The 20,294-nt window shown below is 37.4% G+C and overlaps 1 protein-coding gene across 2 annotated transcripts; it reads right to left on the minus strand.

The window, feature by feature from the left end:
- Nucleotides 1-1,519: 1,519 nt before the first annotated feature.
- LOC133878973 (probable transcription factor PosF21) lies at nt 1,520-8,874 on the minus strand. 2 transcript variants are annotated; one of them, XM_062317533.1, is made up of 5 exons: nt 8,713-8,874; nt 7,440-8,331; nt 6,388-6,520; nt 6,163-6,247; nt 1,520-2,471 (listed from the first exon to the last, which is right to left on the minus strand). In XM_062317533.1, the coding sequence occupies exons 2-5, from the start codon at nt 8,153-8,155 to the stop codon at nt 2,098-2,100; spliced, it is 1,308 nt and encodes a 435-aa protein (XP_062173517.1). In that variant the 5' UTR covers nt 8,156-8,331; nt 8,713-8,874; the 3' UTR covers nt 1,520-2,097. The 2 variants fall into 2 exon arrangements, with proteins under 2 accessions (XP_062173517.1, XP_062173520.1); XM_062317536.1 differs by lacking the exon at nt 8,713-8,874 and having other exon boundaries at nt 7,440-8,699.
- Between the last annotated feature and the right edge of the window lie 11,420 nt (nt 8,875-20,294).

Here is a 20,294-nt window from a genome sequence, read left to right on the forward strand (position 1 = left end):
ATGACCGGTTTATTGGCTATATTCCACATCTTAGACACCAGAACCTCCGTAGATGGAGATGACTCTGATGATGGTACCTTCACCGGGGGTGCCTCCACATATTGCGATACTCCAACATCACCAAATTCCTTCCCACTCTCAAAATTCTCCTCATTTCCACTGTCCCCCATACTCTGCTCATCCTTCCCCAAACTTCCCTCTTGAGCATCAACCATAGAATCAGAAAATATCGGCCAACTTGAGACTCTTACCCCTTCCTCGCCCTTTCCTAGCTCGACTTGCCATTGCAAAGAACCGTACCAACCAACTAATCAATTGCTCCAGAGTGAAGAAGATAGAAAAAAAGCATGAAAAATCAAAGCAATTTCACCAAATTGGCTAACGATTTTCCCCAATTCCAAACCCTAACCGTAGTTTCTTAACTGCTACTGAGACTCGATTACCCTAGCCATGAATTATCAAAGTATCTTTTTCAATTAGAATTTGTCAAAGGAAGTGGAGCTGATGAGGAGAGAAATCGGAGAGTGAAAAGTCCATGGCCCATAGACACTCTCAAAAGACGCCTTGAGAGAGGAGGGGGCACCATGGTTTATAAAGTGCAAAGATGAAAGAAATCTTAGCAATGTGAGACAATCAACAAGGGAAAGTAATAATAATAGGTGACAATACTCTATGTCGATTGCTACTAGATGGACTTTCTTCTTCAAACTACTTTAGAGTGCTGGATCTTCTTCTTTGATTCAATTGAGCAATGACTAAAGGTTGGGATTTTGTTTTTCCAAGTTTTTGATTACGAGCGTAAGATGCGTACCGAATCTTGTGTTTTTGCTTCTCTAGAGCCTCGGTTTCTTTGGGCCAAAAATATTTTATTTTTTGTATTTTTTTAGTGTTTGGTGTGACCCAAAACAAAATAGCTTCCTTAGTTTTGAAAAATTATTTCAATTTTCAAATTTTGTGAACCATTTTTAAATTTGAGTCTCCTTTCCAAACCTCCATACTATCCTTGACCACCACCGAGCCACCTCTGAACCATCGAAAATCTGTCTTGATTTTATCTTGCTCTCTCTCTCTCTCTCTCTCTCTCTCTTCGATTCCATATTATTCATCCTTACTGTGCACCATAACAACCACCACTGACTCACCACCACGCTGGACTGGGTCAATTCCAAATCAACACCGAGCCACCATCAGACCACCCTCGAGCAACGCTAGACCACTGCCGAGCTCCCTCTGGACCACCATCGAAACACCACCAAACTATCACCGAACCACCGACGAGACTCTACCAAACTACTGCATGATTCAAATTATTAAGTTCATTTTTTAAATTATTAAGTTAATATTTTTATGTTGCAAATAAAAATTGATTTTTAAAAGTTAACATGATTGAATAAAAATATATCAAATATTTGTGATTTTTCTTAAGCACCATACGTGAAAAAATAGAAAATATTTTCCTCAAAATATTTTAACATTCTACGCTGAGACATGAAGTATTATATTGAAATTGCACGTAGAATTCTACTTTCAAGGGCAGATGGTTTTATATATATATCAATGTACGTGTATTACAAGGCATATTTTGCTCCACCACTAATCCATCAGTAAAAGCTACACAACTGATACAAAAGAAGGCCTACTTCAGCTGGGAGATGTAGAGGCATGAATTGCCGGTAACATGAACAAAACATGGTGACCCAAGACAAATTGTGAACCGAATTCCAAGGTCCAATAGATAAATCAATTTCCAGTCCGAAATGCTGGCGTATGTTTGTTAGAGAGAGAGATAGAGCCACAGCAATCCCCAAAAAATTGAATTCAACAGAATTCATCAGCAACCCCATAAACCAAATCAACTAAAACTAAAATCACATACACTGCCTACAGATGCGATGTCTAAAGTCCACAATTAAATCTAAAACTAAAATCATATCTAGAACTGCCTACATATGAAATGTGATAAAGATGTAACAGATTCAAAAAGAAGGGGGGAAAGGGCTACAAGGGAGGGAGGGGGATGGGAAGAATGTCCTATCTGTGATGGATCTGAACAACAACTTTGAACAATGACTCTTCAATACCTGGCCTACTGACCCATCAACACTCTTTTGTAACAGCAGGGTTAACATCTGAAGCATTTTCCTTTTGGCTGGGAGAAGGTACGGATCCTCTGATTTTCAGGTCTCCAGTTTGTTGTTGCTGTTGCTGTTGATCCTGCTGCTGCTGCATTTGTTGCTGCTGAAGCTGATGCAGTTGATGCTGCTGAAACTGATGCTGCTGCTTCTGGGGATGAATCTGGAGCTGTTGAAACTGCTGTGCAGTTAAAAGTGTGTGCATTGCATGATTGTTAGGATAGAACTGCTGGCCAGCTCCAAAAGAAGCAAAATTCATCATAGATCCACCATTTGGCATAGCTTGGCCAGTCAATACTTTCAAATGCTGAATCTCCTCTTTGAGTGCATCATTTAGTGCTATCACAAGACAAAAACAAGATACAATTATTGTGGCAAATAGCAAAAGTCAAGTAATAGAAGTGGACGGATTATCTATGGCAATGCAGAAAAAATATAAGTGCTATGTTCATAGATCGCAATACAGAATGTATATTCTATTTATGAAACAAACAATAAGTCAAGTAATCAAAGTGGACAGATCATATTCAGAGCGGAAAGGAGGATTGAGATCCCATGTATTTGTATTGCATGGGATGCAATACCTTTTTTTTTTTTTTGATAGGTAATAAACAGAATATTATTAAAAAGCGTAAAAGGCGCCCCTAAGCATACAGGGAGTATACAAAAAGGACAAAAAAAAAAAAAAAAAAAAAAAAAAAAAAAAAAAAAAGGGAAAGGAAACACCCGAAAAACCCAAAAAAAGAAATTTACATCAAACCCCCATCTTCTTGCCCCTGTCTCGACTAGATCCCATACCCCTAGCATCGAAATTGATAGAACATTCTAGATTCTTGACCTCTCTTTTCCCCTTTTTCCTTTTTCTCTCCTTATCCTTCTTAGGAGGGGATTCAAAGTCAAAGCGCTCATCCTCGATCAAAGCCAAAAAATCTAGAAATCCCTTCTGATCAGATCCTACGAACGAAACCCCCATCGTGCGAAAACACGACTTGCTATCTTCCACAACCCTGGGGTAAACAACAACACTATCCTTTGGAACAACCCCTTTAGAAGAATCCTCCACCTCAACGCTACCAGACGGCAAACCAGGATCCAAGGGGCACCCAACAACACTTCCTTTAGAATCAACCCCCTTTGAAGATTCCCCCACCTCAACGACCCTAGACGATAAACCAGTAAACTGGGGGTACCCAACCACAAAAGGGACTGGACTTGGCCAATGAGAAAACAAGACCCACTGACCACAGGGAAAGGAAGCCGAAACCCCAGGAAGACCCAAGAGATCAACCCCACCAAAACTCCTCCCCAAGGCAGAAACATCCGCAAGCATCCCTGCCTGCCGACGGAGAGACGAAGTACGATACAAAGAATTACCAGAAGGCGCACTAAGAGCAACGCCTACGTGGTCACGCCCAGCACCGACAGACGAGTCACCAATCTCCCCAAGCTGAAGAACCTCAACGCCCGACCTCACCCCAGCTGACGGAAGAACCCCTGCCTGCCGAAAGACGAGCCCAGATTCGAAAGAGCTTGAAACTAAAGAAGGCCGCACCCCAGAAGGAATAACACTCAGAAACACCGGCGGACGCAACACCAGCGCCGGAAGAGAGGAAGGGACGGCACCCTCAATGACAGTCTCGACCACAGGACCGAGCACCCGAACACTGGATCTAGCCCCGGAAAGAGACAGAACCAGATCCACCCCAGGATCTGCCGCCGACGTCATAACCGGCCGAAGGGCGCTCCCATGGATCTCCATCGGACGCTGAATGGCTCACGTCGTGACGGCAAAACCAAAATAAAAAGTGGCTGTTGGGGGTATTTTTTTGAGCGTGTGTTTTGACCACCCCTGATTCTCAACGGGAGTGGCGGCGACCATCCCCGCAGCCCCTCGGGTGGCCACCCTGACCACCGTTTGGGGGTGGCAGCCACCCCAAAAACCCTCCGAGCCACCCCTCTTTCTTTTCTTTAATTTCTTGTTTGATAAAATGTATTGCACCACATCTTGGTTTAAGTGGAAAAGGCTTGAATGCCATAATTGTGATTCACATAACTACTACAATGATTAAGGACGACTTCATTTTAAACAACAGTTATGCACTACACGCAGTGATTGCATTGCCGAAACAATACAAAACATACCTATCAATCACTTATCAAAGGAAAAAAAAAAAAAAAACAAAACAAAACAAAACAAAAAAAAACAAAAAAAAACAAAAAAGCATATATATCAATCACTTAATTAGTGAAAATGGTTCCGGAATACTTATAGATGAACAAAAAAACAGGACTGTTAGAGGAATCAACAAATCATTAATAGCAAGCAAAACTAAATGACTCAAAGATAGCACCTGTAACATTACATGTATGTAACTCATACATTGGCGGACCACATGTTGCAGAATTATTGGATATTCAATTTATTTTTTCCATTAATGTGGTAGGCCATTTTCATCATTTTCCATGCTAAAGCATTAAAATGTAACATGGTACCAACCTCCTAAACGAATCATATTGTCACACACTACAAACAACTGCACAAATATCAACTCCTTTGGAGAGAAAGACCAAAGTGGTGAATTAAAAAAACATGCATACCCAAAAAAAAAAAAAAAACAAATTAAGAGCAAAGAAAAAAGAACAAAAACTAGAATTATTTAACCTTTCCAATTATATAGAATGTGGCCAAAACTACCAAGTCAAGATTTAAAAAACAAGAAGCATGTTTCCAGCTGTAGGTCCAGTATCATTAAAGCCAAAATTTACATGCAAACAAAGTTATGAAAATCAACTGTTTCTCTCTAATATAATGATATAAACCTTTGAAACCAAAACATGTTCATCTTTTGTAAGAACCCCAACTTCTAAAAAAAAGCTATCCCTATTCCTGACAATGAAAATCCAAATTTAGAAGCAAAATATCATCTGCATGACAATATTATGCCAATGCAGGCACTCATTATGCAGAGCACCAGTAAACATGGAGATAAGAAACTTCACATGAATCAAAATCTTATCACTTCAATAATCAAGAAAGTCAAAAGATGCCAATGGTCTTCTTTTGATGGGGATCCTATATATATTCTGAAACCAAAATACTATTTTTTTGTTATGAATAAACACGTGCGTATGGAGATGCCGGGTAACAACACCAGAATACTCTATAATGAATGAAACATGATATGTATGGCTAAGAAGAGTAAGCAAACAATGATCAACTTTCCTTCATTTTTTTTTGTACCAAATCCTTTCAGGTTTGTTTTCTCAATGCTAGAAGGAACAATATCCAATGTATTTGGAATAATTAAATTCATTACTAGAATGCATCATCAAATAAGTACAAATAAAATCCGCAATCAATTATATTCACCATAGGCAGGAAAAAACCTTCCTAATTGATGTTGACTTGTGTTACTATACTAATCCTAGAAAAAAGAAGAGAAGCAGGAGAAGGTAAGAAAAAACTAGCTCAGTCCTTTATAATATTGATATAACTGAGGGGTCACATGAGCGTGGCCATGTCAAGCATGTCCCTTGACAAGGCCATGGCTAGAACATGTCACCTGGAGGTATGTTCAAGCCTCTAATAAAAGGTCATAATCCATGAATAGAATAAAAAGGACCAAAACCAGGGGATCCTTAAAACATACAAAATCTTTTTGATAAGTATAAAATTTTTTTTTTTGATAAGTACATACAAAATCTTATGCTTATATCAAGGGTACAATTGCATGACCATTGCCTATGGTAAGCAAATTCAAATTGCATTCTCCGTAACCTACTCTACCAAGATTCATCATGTTAGATGTTTGCTTCGTGTTAAATTCTTGTGACAATCTTAATAGAAACATAACAAAAGGCGAAGGTCACACACCATTGAATAGGCCCCAACTATGCTTAGAAGATGACGACAATTTAATTGGTCACACACAAACACATGTAAGCAAGAGGAAGGGTGGGGGGGGGTTGAGAGATAAGCTTTAGAATTGGGGGACTAGTCTTAAAACAGGTTCACAAGATATGCGCTTACCATCTTGCAAGTGAACTTGTTGCTCCATTGTTTGCAAGCGCAGTTTCAGTTCACTGTTCTCAGAAGTCAGACCATTCGTATCTCTCTGCTCATAATAATCCGACCCACAAAAGAAATGTCATTGAAACAACCATATACACCTATAATTTGGAAAAGCAAACATATGGAAGTTGCTGGAACTTGACACATTCACTAAGGAGTATGTGCTGAGCTGATGCAATTTACCTGCAAGAGGGTCAGTTGAGCAGACAAGGAAGTTGCTTCTGTTTGCAGTGTCTGCACTTTCCTTTCAAGCTCAGAAATGTATCGCATCTTCCTTTCCTTTGATCTAGCAGCCGACTGCCTATTTGCCCAGATCCTATCACGTGGAACAAAAGGGAAATGTCAGCATGATTTTAAGTGTATCACATAGCTATTACTAGACAAAAACTGAAGAGGATGAGAAAAATACATCTCCAAAGAGAGAAACAGAGAGAGAGAGATCACAAGTAAGAAATCATCTAAGATTGACAACATGGAATGGTACACTTTGGAGGAGCATCAATAGCACTTCTCGCAACATGGAAACACTTTGGAAATAGACGTCATATTTCCCATCTTGTTCCAGGGACATATAAGAAAGAAAAAGCAATACAACCCGCAAAATTCTGCATCAGCCACCGAAATGGAAGCAGGAATAATTGACAGGAAATTTAGACGCAAAATCATCAGAAAACTAGACCCAAAACTTCCAAAGTTTTACCCCTGATGGAAGCTCTCTCCATCATCCCAGAGGAAATAATTAGCCACCAAGAAGTACCGCAAAGATCATGAATGGTTTAGTGGGACTCCACAGGAAGCCTTATATTTTGGCCTCATTTAGAGAGTTTTGCTGGTCGCACAAACTATAATGAACACTAAACAAACTACTGAGCAACTATAAACATATATAAACAATGCCAGAGCTAATAAACAAAGACCTTTAATCAGAAAGCAAGTAAACTAATTTCGAAGACCTGATAATTACCAGAATGTTTAGCCACATAAATATCACACAATACATTTTCACAAACCTGCCATTCACATGTGAAATATTTAGAAATGGGGTATAACTAAGCAGGACCAAACAATTTTGCAGGAGAAGATTACTACTTTGCACCAAGTAACATATGTTCCAAAATAAAATTATATCAACCAATTCCAGAGTTGACATAAGAAAAAATACCATAATTCACCCTTAATCTTTTGGAGATTATATAAACTGGAAAATGATAAAAATCTTCGAAAAAAAATAACACCTCTTTGCACGCTTGGGATCAATTAAAGCCAGCTCCGCAAGCTTAGCAGCTGACATGGCTTTCTTGGAATCCGCTGCAGAGAGCTCATCTGAACCTGATACAAGCATCTCCGGTTTGATTGTCGTTGACCCGTCCATAGATTGGCTATGATGGTGCCTAACTCTGGGCCTCTCATTAGAACCAATTGCAACATTCTCGGCAGAAGTCGCCGCTCCAGACGCTGGTGTTTGCATGGATGTCATTCCCAGAGTTGGTGCTGCTGCAGCAGACGATGGCTCACCCACTTGAAATGCTGACGTAGCAGATGATGAATTGAACTTATCCATATCAAGGTACATAGAAAACAAGTCCTCCTCAGTCTCATCCGAAAATGAAGGCCCATCCGCACCACCCACAACACCAAGATCACTATCAAAGCTAATATCATCAGGAAGGGTGAGAATTTCTGAATGGGCACGTCTATGACCCAAATTCCTCCGTGGGGTATCCGCCATTCGGCTAATATCATGGCTAAAGCGACTAGAATCTGTGTTCATGCCATGCCCAAAATGACCCGAGTCTGAACTAGCAGCCGGGGCCAATGGCGGGTATGATGGTGATGCAGAGGATGGCTCAGGCTTCACATTGAAACTACTTCCAGTTGGCGAAAAACCTGAGTAACGGCCTGACGGGGGTGGAAAACCTCCACCATGGCCTGGGAATTTCTCCTTATCCATCTAGGAAAAATCTCAAACACGAAAATACTCTCACAAGTAGCTCAACAATACCAAACCCCAAGAAGTTGTAATTCCTCCCAGGACAAAACAAAACCCTAGAAGAAAATGAACCGAATTCGGCTTTTTCCAGACACCCAAATAACCAACTTTCCTTTCAAGCTTCAACAAACGGATTCCTGTTATAGTTGAAGACAATAGGAAGAGTAAAGATGAAGCTATGAACCTCACAAAACCTAGTATGTGAGCACAGAAAACCCTTCAAATTACAGACTTTCATCTAATCTCTGAAAATGGGTATTGAATAAAGAAATTAAACCCCAGAATCTCACACAAAAAGGCTAAGAAAATCGAGGTAGCAGAGATCACATAAGCCTCAGGAAACCAGAGATCTGAACAGTGCATGTAACAACATATAGAGAGAGATTCATAAAAACAGAATTAAGGAACATACACACACGTATATATAAATAACTGAGTATTCAACAAACAGCGTACAAACTACCGAGGAAAATCAGGTAATTTTCTCGGTAAAGTTAACAGGGGACATAAATTCTCACAGATTGTGTAGACAGATCTTGGAATTGGGAGCTGTAAAGCGAAGCAGAGGAGAATCCGGCGGCTTTTGTACAGAAAGAGAATCTGAATGAACAAAATCACATGGACAGAGAGAGAGAGAGAGAGAGAGAGAGAGAGAGAGGCGAAAGCGAAGCTTCGAAGATGGTATATATGTACGCGTGTTTATATATATAACGTACCCATATATCGAATGTACGAGGGGACCGTATCCTCTGCAACTCTTGTCCCTTGCATTCTTTCGCTGTTTGTAATTTATTTTTCGTTTCTTTTTTTTAATTTTTAATTTTTTTTTAATGGAAAAGCAAAAATTACAAAAGAAGGGAAATGTCGTATTGCATTCTCTTATCCAATTTTTTTAAAAATTAATTATTGGACCTATAAAATCTACGCCTTTACTTATGTGAGTCCTACAAAATTAATGATTGATTTTAACAAATGAGAAATAGATAGGAGAATATAAAATAACAAGTTCTAAAAGTAATTAATACTCATACCCACAGGACTACATATCTAAGATGGATGAGGGTTCTCTTAAAATTTGAGAGAATTTAAAAGAATTCGAGCAGTTGATTGTAAGATACTATTTATAAGAAACCTTACAAAAAAAAATTAGGCTGTCCAATCACTTATCTGGTCAGGTGGATCCTATAAATAGTCTTTCAAAATTACCTGTCTGAATTCTCATAAATTCAAACAAATAATTTGAAAGGATTTTAATCCAGATCTAGCTGGTGTTTTGATACATCCAAAGTCAAGTCAAAAACCAATCGTATTAAAAAAAGTTATTGTAACTTGGTTAATAATCTTCCACAATTATTTTATGACACTGTTTTGAATTTAGAAGCATAATTTTCGAATAAAAACTTTGATAGAATATATAATTAAACCACAAGCATAAATCCTTGACACCGAATATAATCCTAAAGTACTCCAAAGACACAACAAGAGAAAATAAATTATTCAAACCAAAGAATAGGTTGGTTGAAACTCTTATGTTACTCTTACTCTAGCGAGTGATTACAAGCAACTTACCTGTAATGTCTATTGTCTAGTAACAAGTTGGTCAACATCAATTTATTTATGTTAAAAATACAAAAAATACAAAAAATACAAAAAAAAAAAAAAAAATCTCTTAAACTAACCTTAGCTTAGCTTGATAAGTAATGTAAATTATTTCTTTGGAATAAAAAAGGAAAAGTTGTGTAAACAATGTGAGTAAAAAAAAAAAAAAAAAACTTATTTATTATCCTAAAGAATTATAGATAAAAATAAATAAAATTGGTCAAATCTTCAAGGAAAATTATATAAATAGTGTTGAGTCCATGCCGCTACCTGTACTTTTTTTTTTTTTTTTTTTTCTTTCTCTCTCTCTAAAAGGATTTCATTAAGCAAAGGGTGACAACATTACAAATGGGATAAATGATGGACAACAATTAGCTGTCAAATTGCAATTTGAACAATTAATATGAGAAAGATCACATTTGACTCATCTGCTCAAATAACTAATTACTATCGATCTCAATTATTCCAAATTAGCTTATGCACTTTCCAAACGAGGTGATACACTTCCCAAACCGCCTTTTCCAGATCCATCTAAAGATCGTATTATTCCCTTACCAAATATAGAGAAAATGGAAGACCATTTGCCCGCTCATCAAATTACAACGAAGTAGTAAATGATACGTGCTACACTTGCACATACAACACTAATTCACTTAGAGATGGGCCGATTGGCTCCTTTCACCCCCTTGCTCCAAAGAAAGAAAGAAAAATAAAATAAAATTAGGGTTTACTAAAAATTTGTTGTAATGGCCCCCTTAAAAAAGAATTTCAATGCAATCCGACCCCTTTAGAGTAAAATTTCTACTTACATCCCTGAATTCACTATAATAATGTTTGTTTAATGACACTCAACGCGTTGCTGTAATTTTTTCTAAAGTTGTCCATAGACACCTAAAAAGAGAGAAAAAAAAATAAAAAAAATCCTAGGATCTTTGTGCATTAAATACCCTTCCAAGAAAATTATACGGTACTGAGAATTTTTTAACTGCAAACTTTATAATAATAGTGCTGCTAAGGGTACTACAATTTTTACTACAAGTCCTTTGTAATTTGACATGATAGTCCATGTGACACTTACTGCGTTAGTCACTAGACAATCAAATTTACCTGTCAAATTTCATTGTTTAATTTTTTTACCATTAAGATACTACCACGTAGTTTGTAAGAAAATTATAGTAAAGGTTGTAGTACCCTGTTGATGACCACTTTTTTTTTTTTTTGTCAAAACCGCTTTCTTTAATCATAAACATAAAAAAAATAAAAATAAAAAATTACTTTCTAAAAGACTTCCCTTTAAGTATTGTCTTTTCACTTGCTATGTGGCCTTACATACTATTACGCCCAATGTGTAAGGGTTGTGCATAATCCCAAATGACCAATTCTCAATCCAGTGGCCGCGAGGTAAGTGAATCTGGGGATGAGTCTACCCAATTAACTCTGGGTGTACTCCTAATAGAAACATCCCAATGATGGACAACACAAAGTTGTTGCACTCCATCCTCTTAGCAACGATACTGAGCTATTTCTAATCTTTGAGGCCAACTAAGTTTTAATTATATTCTCAAAATAAACATTTTCTCTTCTCTATGAGTACATACAAAAAAACTCTCTTTTTTGGGTTACTCTTTCTTTTTCTTATTAAATTTTCTAATTTTGCAAGTACTCAATCTCGTTCTTGTTTAAAAACAAGAACTCTGAATTCTTTTTCTCTTTATTATTTGAGAACAAAAATTTTGAAGAAATTTTTCTTAGAATAAGAACTCTGAAAAATTCGATCTCTTTATTTTCATAATAACATCTTAATGAAGAATTTAACTCATCAGAAAGCTTTAAATATCATCTCAATAAAGAAACAATTCTTGTAGTAGCATAAGAAATAGAATTTAATATTTATAGCATAAAAATAAAGTGTAGTTGTATCCACTTACTTATATGTGATGCTAAGAATATGCACTCTCTAAAATTCTTTAAGCACTTGAGTGAAGACAAAATTAGCTTCAATAGGTGATCAAGTAGATGGGGGAGAGAGAGAGAGAGAGACGAAATTTTGGTTTGTTTTCAAGTAAGGGGTGGCTGAATTATGTTTTGTAGAGTGTTTGAGATGAAATGTTTTTGGCATTTTTCGGTGTTTGGTGGGAGCGAAAATAATGGTCAACGGAAATCATTTTCAGTTTGACCGTAAAAGCCTATTTAATTTTTAGAAAACTATTTACGGTTTTAAAAATCATAAATCATTTTCTAGATTTAAACTCTTCATCTAGCACGCACATTTGTGGGAATCCACCACCTTCGAGTATTGGAGGTTGTTGGTAACCCGACTCTATTGTCGAAGATTCTCGTATTTTGGTATCCGATTGCCGGAATCCGTCATTGGTGATATTTTCATACGAGCCAAATACCGAAAAATATTTTTAGGAAAAACATTTTTCTGAAAAATAATTTCGTTGAAAATATTTTACGACGGAAAACATTTTTCGTCGCAACAAACGAAGGATTAGATTAAAATGAATGTCAAAACATAAAGTTTCATTCTTGTAGAGATTCAATCTTATGTCCTCACAATATTAGTATTGTTAATCATACCATTTTTTTTTTTAAAAAAAAAAAAAAAAATAGTACTGATTTTATTCATATCAAGAGAAGAAGTTAGAGCATCAAAAGCTCTAAACAATCAGAGAAGGAATCTTTGATAAAACAATTAGTCTAATACAATCAAGAATACAATCCATCCATGTACATTCTAAAACCTGATTGACACCGTCTTTTGCCAAAGAGTGTGTCGCCGCATTTGTCCCTCATGGAGTGTAACATACTTTCCAGTTGTGAAAACCGTAAAGCAGACCTTGAATGTTTGAGATAATATTACCAAGCAAACTCCAATTAAAACTGGGCCTGTTAATAGCATTGACTACTATTAATGAATCCCCTTCCAAAATAATAGAGGTCAAACTCCTATTCCGACAAAACTCCACAGTGTGTAAAGCAGCAAGGGCCTCTGCTAATATTGGATCTACACAAGCATTCACTGAATGAGAATTCGCAGCAAAAACAACACCCTGAGAGTCATGTACAACACTCCCAAACCCCAATTTACCCCTCTTAAGAGTAAAGGGCAGCATCCAATTGGCTTTAAAAGTTCCAGAAGGTGGCGGTCTCCATAAAGAAATTCCATGAGAAAAGCCCAAAACATCAAATTCCAAAAAGGGGGTATCTGTCTCCATAGCTCCATTGTATTCAACTATGGCATTAGTAGCTGAAAGGATCACTTCATTTGGATGTAAAAAATATCCTCCATGGACAACTGAATTCCTTCTAAACCAAATACGCATGCTATCTCCGCATTAATATCAACCTCTTCAAGAGTATAAATAGCAAAAAACTTATCCATTACCTCCATAAATGAATTAACACACACCCCACACATCAGCCATGGCAGCACATTCCCACAAAACATGATGAACCATTTCCCTTTCAATTTTACAGAAACAACAATAAGGGTCCAGATCCATACCTTTTTTTAGCAAATTGTCTTTGATGGGGAGAATGTTATGACAAGACCTCCAAACAAACATTTTTGTAGAATTTGGCACCTTCATACCCCAAAGCTTTTTCCACAAAAGATTAAAATCTGATTGATGAGAACACTCCCCACGTATATTCATTTGGTGATCTTTCTCCATATGATAGGCACTGCGCACTGTAAACTCTCTAGATGAAGACCCAAGCCAAGTCATCAAATCATTATGACCATACTTACTTAAGGGAATCCGGGAAAGGACTGCTACTTCCTCCTTGCAAAAAATAGAATTGAGAATACGTTCATTCCACCATTTGGTATCTATATCAATTAACTCACTAACCTTTGCATCTTCAGAGAGTACCTTTCTTGGGGATTGAATAGCATAAGTAGTCGGAGTGGGTAGCCATTTATCCCGCCAAATTTGCACATCTCTACCATTTCAAATTCGCCATACAAGACCTTCTTTGATTAGATCTTTGGGACTCCAAAAAATTCCCCCATGGAAAATATTTCGCCTTTAAAATCTGGCCGGCCAAACTGTTAGGATTATGGAGAAGGCGCCAACCCTGTTTTGCAAGCAAAGCCTTATTGAAGCATCGGAGGTCCCGAAAACCTAACCCTTCCTTTGTCTTGGAAAATAACAATTTCTGCTAGCTCATCCAATGGATCTTTGATTCATTTACTTTATACTCCCACCAGAATTTATGCATCAAAGAATTTAATTCTGTACAAAGACCCAAAGGAAGTAAAAAAAATACTCATACTATACCTGGGGATTGCTTGGATCACTGCTTTGAGAAGGATCTCTTTGCCTACCTGAGAAAGAAACTTTGTCTTCCAATCATGCAACCGCTTCCACACCCTCTCTTTGATACAAGTGAATTCCCGCATCCTTGATTTCCCCACAAGGGCATGTAATCCCAGATATTGTCATACCATTGAGTACTTGGAACACCTGAAGTTGAAGAATACAGTCTCACGTCTCTTGACTTGTATTGCGGCTAAAGAAAATAGACGTTTTTTCTTTATTCAACTGTTGACCCGAAGCCTGCTCATAACAGTCTAAAAGATGGGACAATCTCCCCTAGTCTCTAGAAGTAGCCCTGCAAAAAAATAAACTATCATCAGCAAAAAAAAAAAAAGAAAAAAAGTGATTCAGCCGAGGCCCCTTTGGTGAAGAGAGAACCCCCGAAAGCTATCCCGAGACTGTCGCTTGGGAGAGTAAAGAACTCAAAGCTTCCACACAGATAATAAAAAGACATGGAGAAAGAGGATCCCCTAGACGAATTCCCTACGTAGGTTTGAATTTCTCTGTAGGTTGTCCATTAATTAAAATAGAAAACCTGATTGTTGTTATACACTGCGTAATCAAACCACACCATTTCTGTGCAAATCCCGTTCTCCTCATAATCTCATTCAAAAAACCTCCAATCCACCGGATCATAAGCTTTGCTCATATCTAATTTCACCACCACATAGCCTGTTTTTCCCCAATGCCTAGTTTGCATAGAATGCAGAGTTTCATAGGCTAGCTGCTAGAATATTATCTGAGATTAACCTCCTCGGGATAAAAGCACTTTGATTTGGAGAAATAATAGAAGGAAGAACCACTTTAAGTTGATTGGCTAAAACCTTCGAAGTGATCTTATAAATAACATTACATAGTGCTATCGAACGAAAATCAATAATTGAGGAGGCATTTTGCTTTTTTGGAATTAAGACTATATATATTCGTATAATTGATTTCCTCATCCATATAACCCAAATGTAAAAAATTTGTAATAGCACGACAAACCTTTTCTCCGATCGTAGCCCAATTCCGTTGGTAAAAAGACGCCGTAAAACCATCCGGATCCGCTGCTTTAAAAGGATCCATATTCTGCAAAGCCAGCCCCACCTCCTCAAAAGTGCACGGACACAGCAACTTTTCATTCATCGCTCGGGTTATATTGCAAGCAATACCCGAGAGAAATGCTTCAATGTTGACAGCAGGTCTAGCCCGAAATAGACTTTTATAATAATCCAAAAAAGCCCCTTCAGTAGCATGCTGATCCGAACACATACCTCCTTCCATATCAGTGATAGACTTTATCAAATTAGCCTTCCTCCGTTGATTCGCCGAAGCATGAAAAAAATTGGAGTTTTTGTCCTCATCCATGCTTGAGCCATGCACTCAAGTTTTGCCCTTTGTCTCCATTTAATCTCCTCCAACTCTATTAATTCATTAACTTCCCCTTGAATATTATTAAGCTCAACCATATCAGAGGCTTCGGCTTCATCTTGTAAAGTCTCCAATTATTTTGTTTTCTGACCAATCAGGTGCTCCGTTGGATCAGCGGTTGTACGTCGCCATTGCTAACAAGCATGTTGGCTCTTTGTGATTTTTTCCTTCACAGCTCCCCATGGATTCGAGCCGCCTATTTTTTGTTTCCAAACCTGCTTCACCACCTGTGTGAACCCTTGTTTTTTCTGCCACCATGCTTCATAACGAAATAGCAGCTTGCGAGTACGTTGCCTACCATTAAGATCATGCAAAGAGACATACAAATGGGTATGATCAGAAGTCCGAGCAGCAAGAACCTCTACTATGAGTTGAGAAAATTGAGGCAAAACCAATAGTTGCCACCACCCGATCCAGCCGTTCCTTAGTATCTGTTTTCTTATTTGACCCAGTGAAACGTGATCCAGTAAACCCCATGTCACTCAAACCACAATTTTCCAACGTGTTTTAAAGACATTCATCTGCGCGCGCCCATGAACGACGTGCCCCTCCCTTTTTTTCAGAATCAGCCATAATCTCACTAAAATCAGCACAACACATCCACGCATCTGTGGATAAAGAAGCAAGATGCTGCAATAAATCCAACAACTCTCTTCGCTTGCTTACCTCCGGATTTCTGTAAAAGCCCGTTAAAGTCCAGTGAAAATCATGCTCCTCAGAGAAGACCAACGCGTTGATATGGCGATGACTAAAATTCTGAATAGTGACTTGGCAATCACTCTTCCAATGCAGTGCTAAACCCCCACTCCGACCCGTACTATCAACAACAAAAACATTATCAAAACCCAAACGGGATTTAAGACTTTCAATCCTAACAGCCTGTAACTTAGTTTCCATCAAGAAAACCATTTTAGGAAACTTCTCCTTTCCCAACTGGCAAAGGTCCCGAACTGTCCGGGGTTCCTAAGCCCCCGCAGTTCCAACATAGTATATTCATGGTGCTGAGCGAGGCTGACCTTCAGCCTCCGCCCATTTAGTTAATTTGTGTTCCTGCAGGTGACAATTTAAACTTCTTTCCCGAGACAGCCCCTTGCCTAGCAGTTCCCATTCTTTTCTTCTGACTTCTTTTCTCCCCTCCTCCTGAAGAATCTGGTACAACATACGTTAAGTCCTTTGCTACTGGAACTTTATGTTTCCATATCGATGTTGTACATGAAGAACCAGCATTCGTTTTTGAGACTCTAGGTTTTGCATGAGAGAACGTGGACAGTGATGGTGAAGATGGGTTCACAGATCTTTGCACCACCTTAATGTTCACCAAACCTGGATCCACAGCAGCAGAATGATCCCCCAGCCCAGCAAATAAATTTCGATCCCCTTCTTTCGAGTATTAGCCTATGGGCCTTCGATATAAAGTCTTAAAATTAATATATTCTTTTTATTCATAAGCTATGATGTAACCCGCTCTCTAGTTAGTATTATTTTTTCTTCTTAAAAGTGAATCTACACTTGCTCTTAGCCTATCTATCTAGAATAAGTATAAAATCTAGCCTATCAAAGAATTGGGTTACTATAATCCTTCCCCTTACAAAAATTATGTCCTCGAAATTTTTATTTTTTTTTCTTTTTTCGCCTAATAAAATCTTATGAAATGAGAATTATCACCTTATAACATAATTTCATCTTAGCAACTTCTTGCAGCCTACACAATCTTTAATGACAAAAATATCCTTCTTGACCCTTTAATACGTTCATGTTCTGCCGTGCATATCACTCATGTGGACCCAAGTTGTGCTTTTCGTGTACTCCAATCTTTCATGTTGCATTCAAAGAACTATTCCAATCATTAATAAATCCTCACTACAGCTTGGGCATTTATGACATTTTTATGAACTCTCAATGATTTAAATTTACTGATCATTTTCTAAGACCCATATAAAATATTTCCAACCGTTGGATCGCACGCCATGTCAACAATCATATCCATTTAAGGTCATAAACATCATCTTGTTTTAGAAAATAAAAAAGGGAAAAGTCATATTTAGTCTAAAAGTTTTCAATCGATTTGGATTTGGTCTTTGACTTTACAATTTCAAGAATATAATCCTTAAGTTTTGTTCAAATTTGAAATAGTTCACTTTATCACTTTATTGTCAAAGTTAACGGTTTGTCCATACATTAATTGCAAAACTTCAAATGCTAGTTTCTCAATTTGAAGGAATTAAGATGTTGGAAGATGAGACATTTAATGAATTTTATACCAAAATCCGTGATATTCGTAATTCTATGATTAATCTTGAAAAGAAAGTTTCAGATGCTAAACTCATAAGAAAATCTTGAGATCCCTTCCTGAAAGATTTAGAATTAAAGTGACTACTATTGAGGAGAGCAAAGATCTTGACACAATAAAAATTGAAGAGCTAGTTAGCTCGCTACGGACCTATGAATTTTCTTTGCTGCCTCTTAGGAAAAGCAAGTTCATTGCTCTCAAGGTTGAAAAGTAAAAATCCAATGAATCCTCTAACGAGGAATCAGCTGATGATGATGGCTTTGCCATGTTTGCTAGAAGTTTTAGGAATATAATCAACTTGAGTAGAGGAAAATTTAGGAACAAGAATGTTCAATCTTCTGAAAACCTAAAGGTGATTTCAAAGGAAACATCCAAGTGCAGAATGAATCTGACAAAAAGGACCATCGTGGTCCCAGATGTTATGAGTGCTCAGGGTATGGTTATATCCACATTGATTGTGGTAACCTAAAACAATCCAAAAGTAGAGCCTTTAATGTTACTTTGAGTGATGAGTCAGACAATGATGAAATTGATGAGACTCTTGAAAAAGACACAAATTACTTAGCTTTGCCGTTTCTTATGATAGTCCTCATGAGTCTAATAATTGTAATCTTTGAATATTGAGTCAAAAGAAGAGGATGATCTTCAAAACACCTAGAATAATTTGTTTGAGAAGTATTCTGAATTAAGAAAGCAAAACAAACAGAATGTGAAAAAGCTTAGCAAATTTGAACTTGAAAGAAGCAAATTGCTTGAAACCTTGAGTGATCACATGTTGCTTGTAATATTCCGAGATCTGAAAATCATGTGTTGATGGAAAAAGTGAAGTCTTTGGAGGATGAATTGAGTGAATCAAAAAATCATTTGAAAAAAATTCTCTAATGATAAGCTTGTTAAAATGCTAAATGATAAAAAATGTTCGTCTGTCAAATCTGGCCTAGGTTTTGATAAATTTGTTGCTTCTTCTTCTAATGTTGCCTCTACTTCTAGAACTACGTTTTTTAAGCCAAAAATGTGTGATAGTAAGGCTCAAGTTACTTGTTTAGATAAAGGAAAAAGTGTTTGGTCTCATGACCATGTGAAATTTGAATATAAAATTCCTGTTGTCACTGTGGTATCAGTGGTCATCCTTGACCATATTGTTTTTAGATTCAATCTCAGAAACCTTGGGCTAAAAAGAATGTTCCTAGGCAAGATGAACCTGGTATTGAGAATCAATTAAGAGTCCTGAGTGAACAAGTCCAAATCATAAGTGAGAAATTAGTTGAACTATCTAAATCTGCTAATAAGAAAAATATTGTCATGTTGACTGACAAATGTGATAAGAACTATTCTAAGGATAAACAAGTATGGGTTAAAAAGGAAGATCATCTTTGTTTGGTTGTACATACTACTTTAAATGTGCTTGATAATTTTCTATGGTGTTTGGATTAGTGGATGCTCTAAATATGTCAGGTGACAAGACTCTTTTTAAGGAGTTCAAAGAAGGTAGAGGTGGAAAGATTACCTATGAAAATGGCAGTCAATCCAAAGTCATCGAGAAAGGTACCATTGAATTCCCTGGGTTCCCAACTTCTCAAGAAGCACTGTATGTGGAAGGACTCAAAGCTAATTTGCTAAGCATCAGTCAATTCTGTGACAATGATCTAGTGGTGCAATTTTCAAAGAAAGAATGCAACATCTTTGATTGTAATGGTAAATGGCTTTTGGGAGGAGAAAGAACAATCGATAATTGTTATGGTCTATTTGGTCTTTCTTTGAATCCGCAAATCAGTTGCAACAAGGCTACTATTGACAGTGGTGAGTTATGGCATCAGCGGTTGGGACGTCTGAACTACAATGATCTGGTCAAAATTACCAACAAATGAGCAATTATGGACTTGTCTAAGATAGACAGAGTTGAGAAGGGAATCTACGGACCGTGCTAGTTGGGGAAGCAAACTCGTGCATCACACAAGAAGACTTCAGGTATTCTTACTTCCAGAAATCTAGAACTCCTCCATATGGATTTCATGGGTCCCACAAGAACAGCTAGTTTGGGTGAAAAAAAAAATATATCTTGGTCGTTGTTGATGACTATTCTCGATTTACTTGGATTCTACTGCTTAGAGAAAAATAAGAAGCATTTGATCAAGCTCAAAATCGGTTTAAGAAAATTCAAAATGAAAAAAATTGTTCTATCATGAGAATTCGCAGTGATCATAAGAGAGAATTTGAAAATTCTATCTTTGAGGACTTATGTGACCAGCATGGCATAAAACAAGAATTTTCCTCTCCAATTACTCGACAGCAAAATGGAGTGGTTGAAAGGAAAAATCAGGTGATACAGGAGATGTCACGTGTTATGATACATGCTAAGAATATAGCACAACACTTTTGGGGAGAAGCGGTTAATACTGCATGCCACATCATCAATAGAGTCTACTTAAGGACTGAGATTGACAAGACTTCATAGAATTATGTTAAGGAA

This window comes from Alnus glutinosa, chromosome 1 (genome assembly GCF_958979055.1).
Source record: "Alnus glutinosa chromosome 1, dhAlnGlut1.1, whole genome shotgun sequence".
NCBI classification, from domain to species: Eukaryota; Viridiplantae; Streptophyta; class Magnoliopsida; order Fagales; family Betulaceae; genus Alnus; species Alnus glutinosa.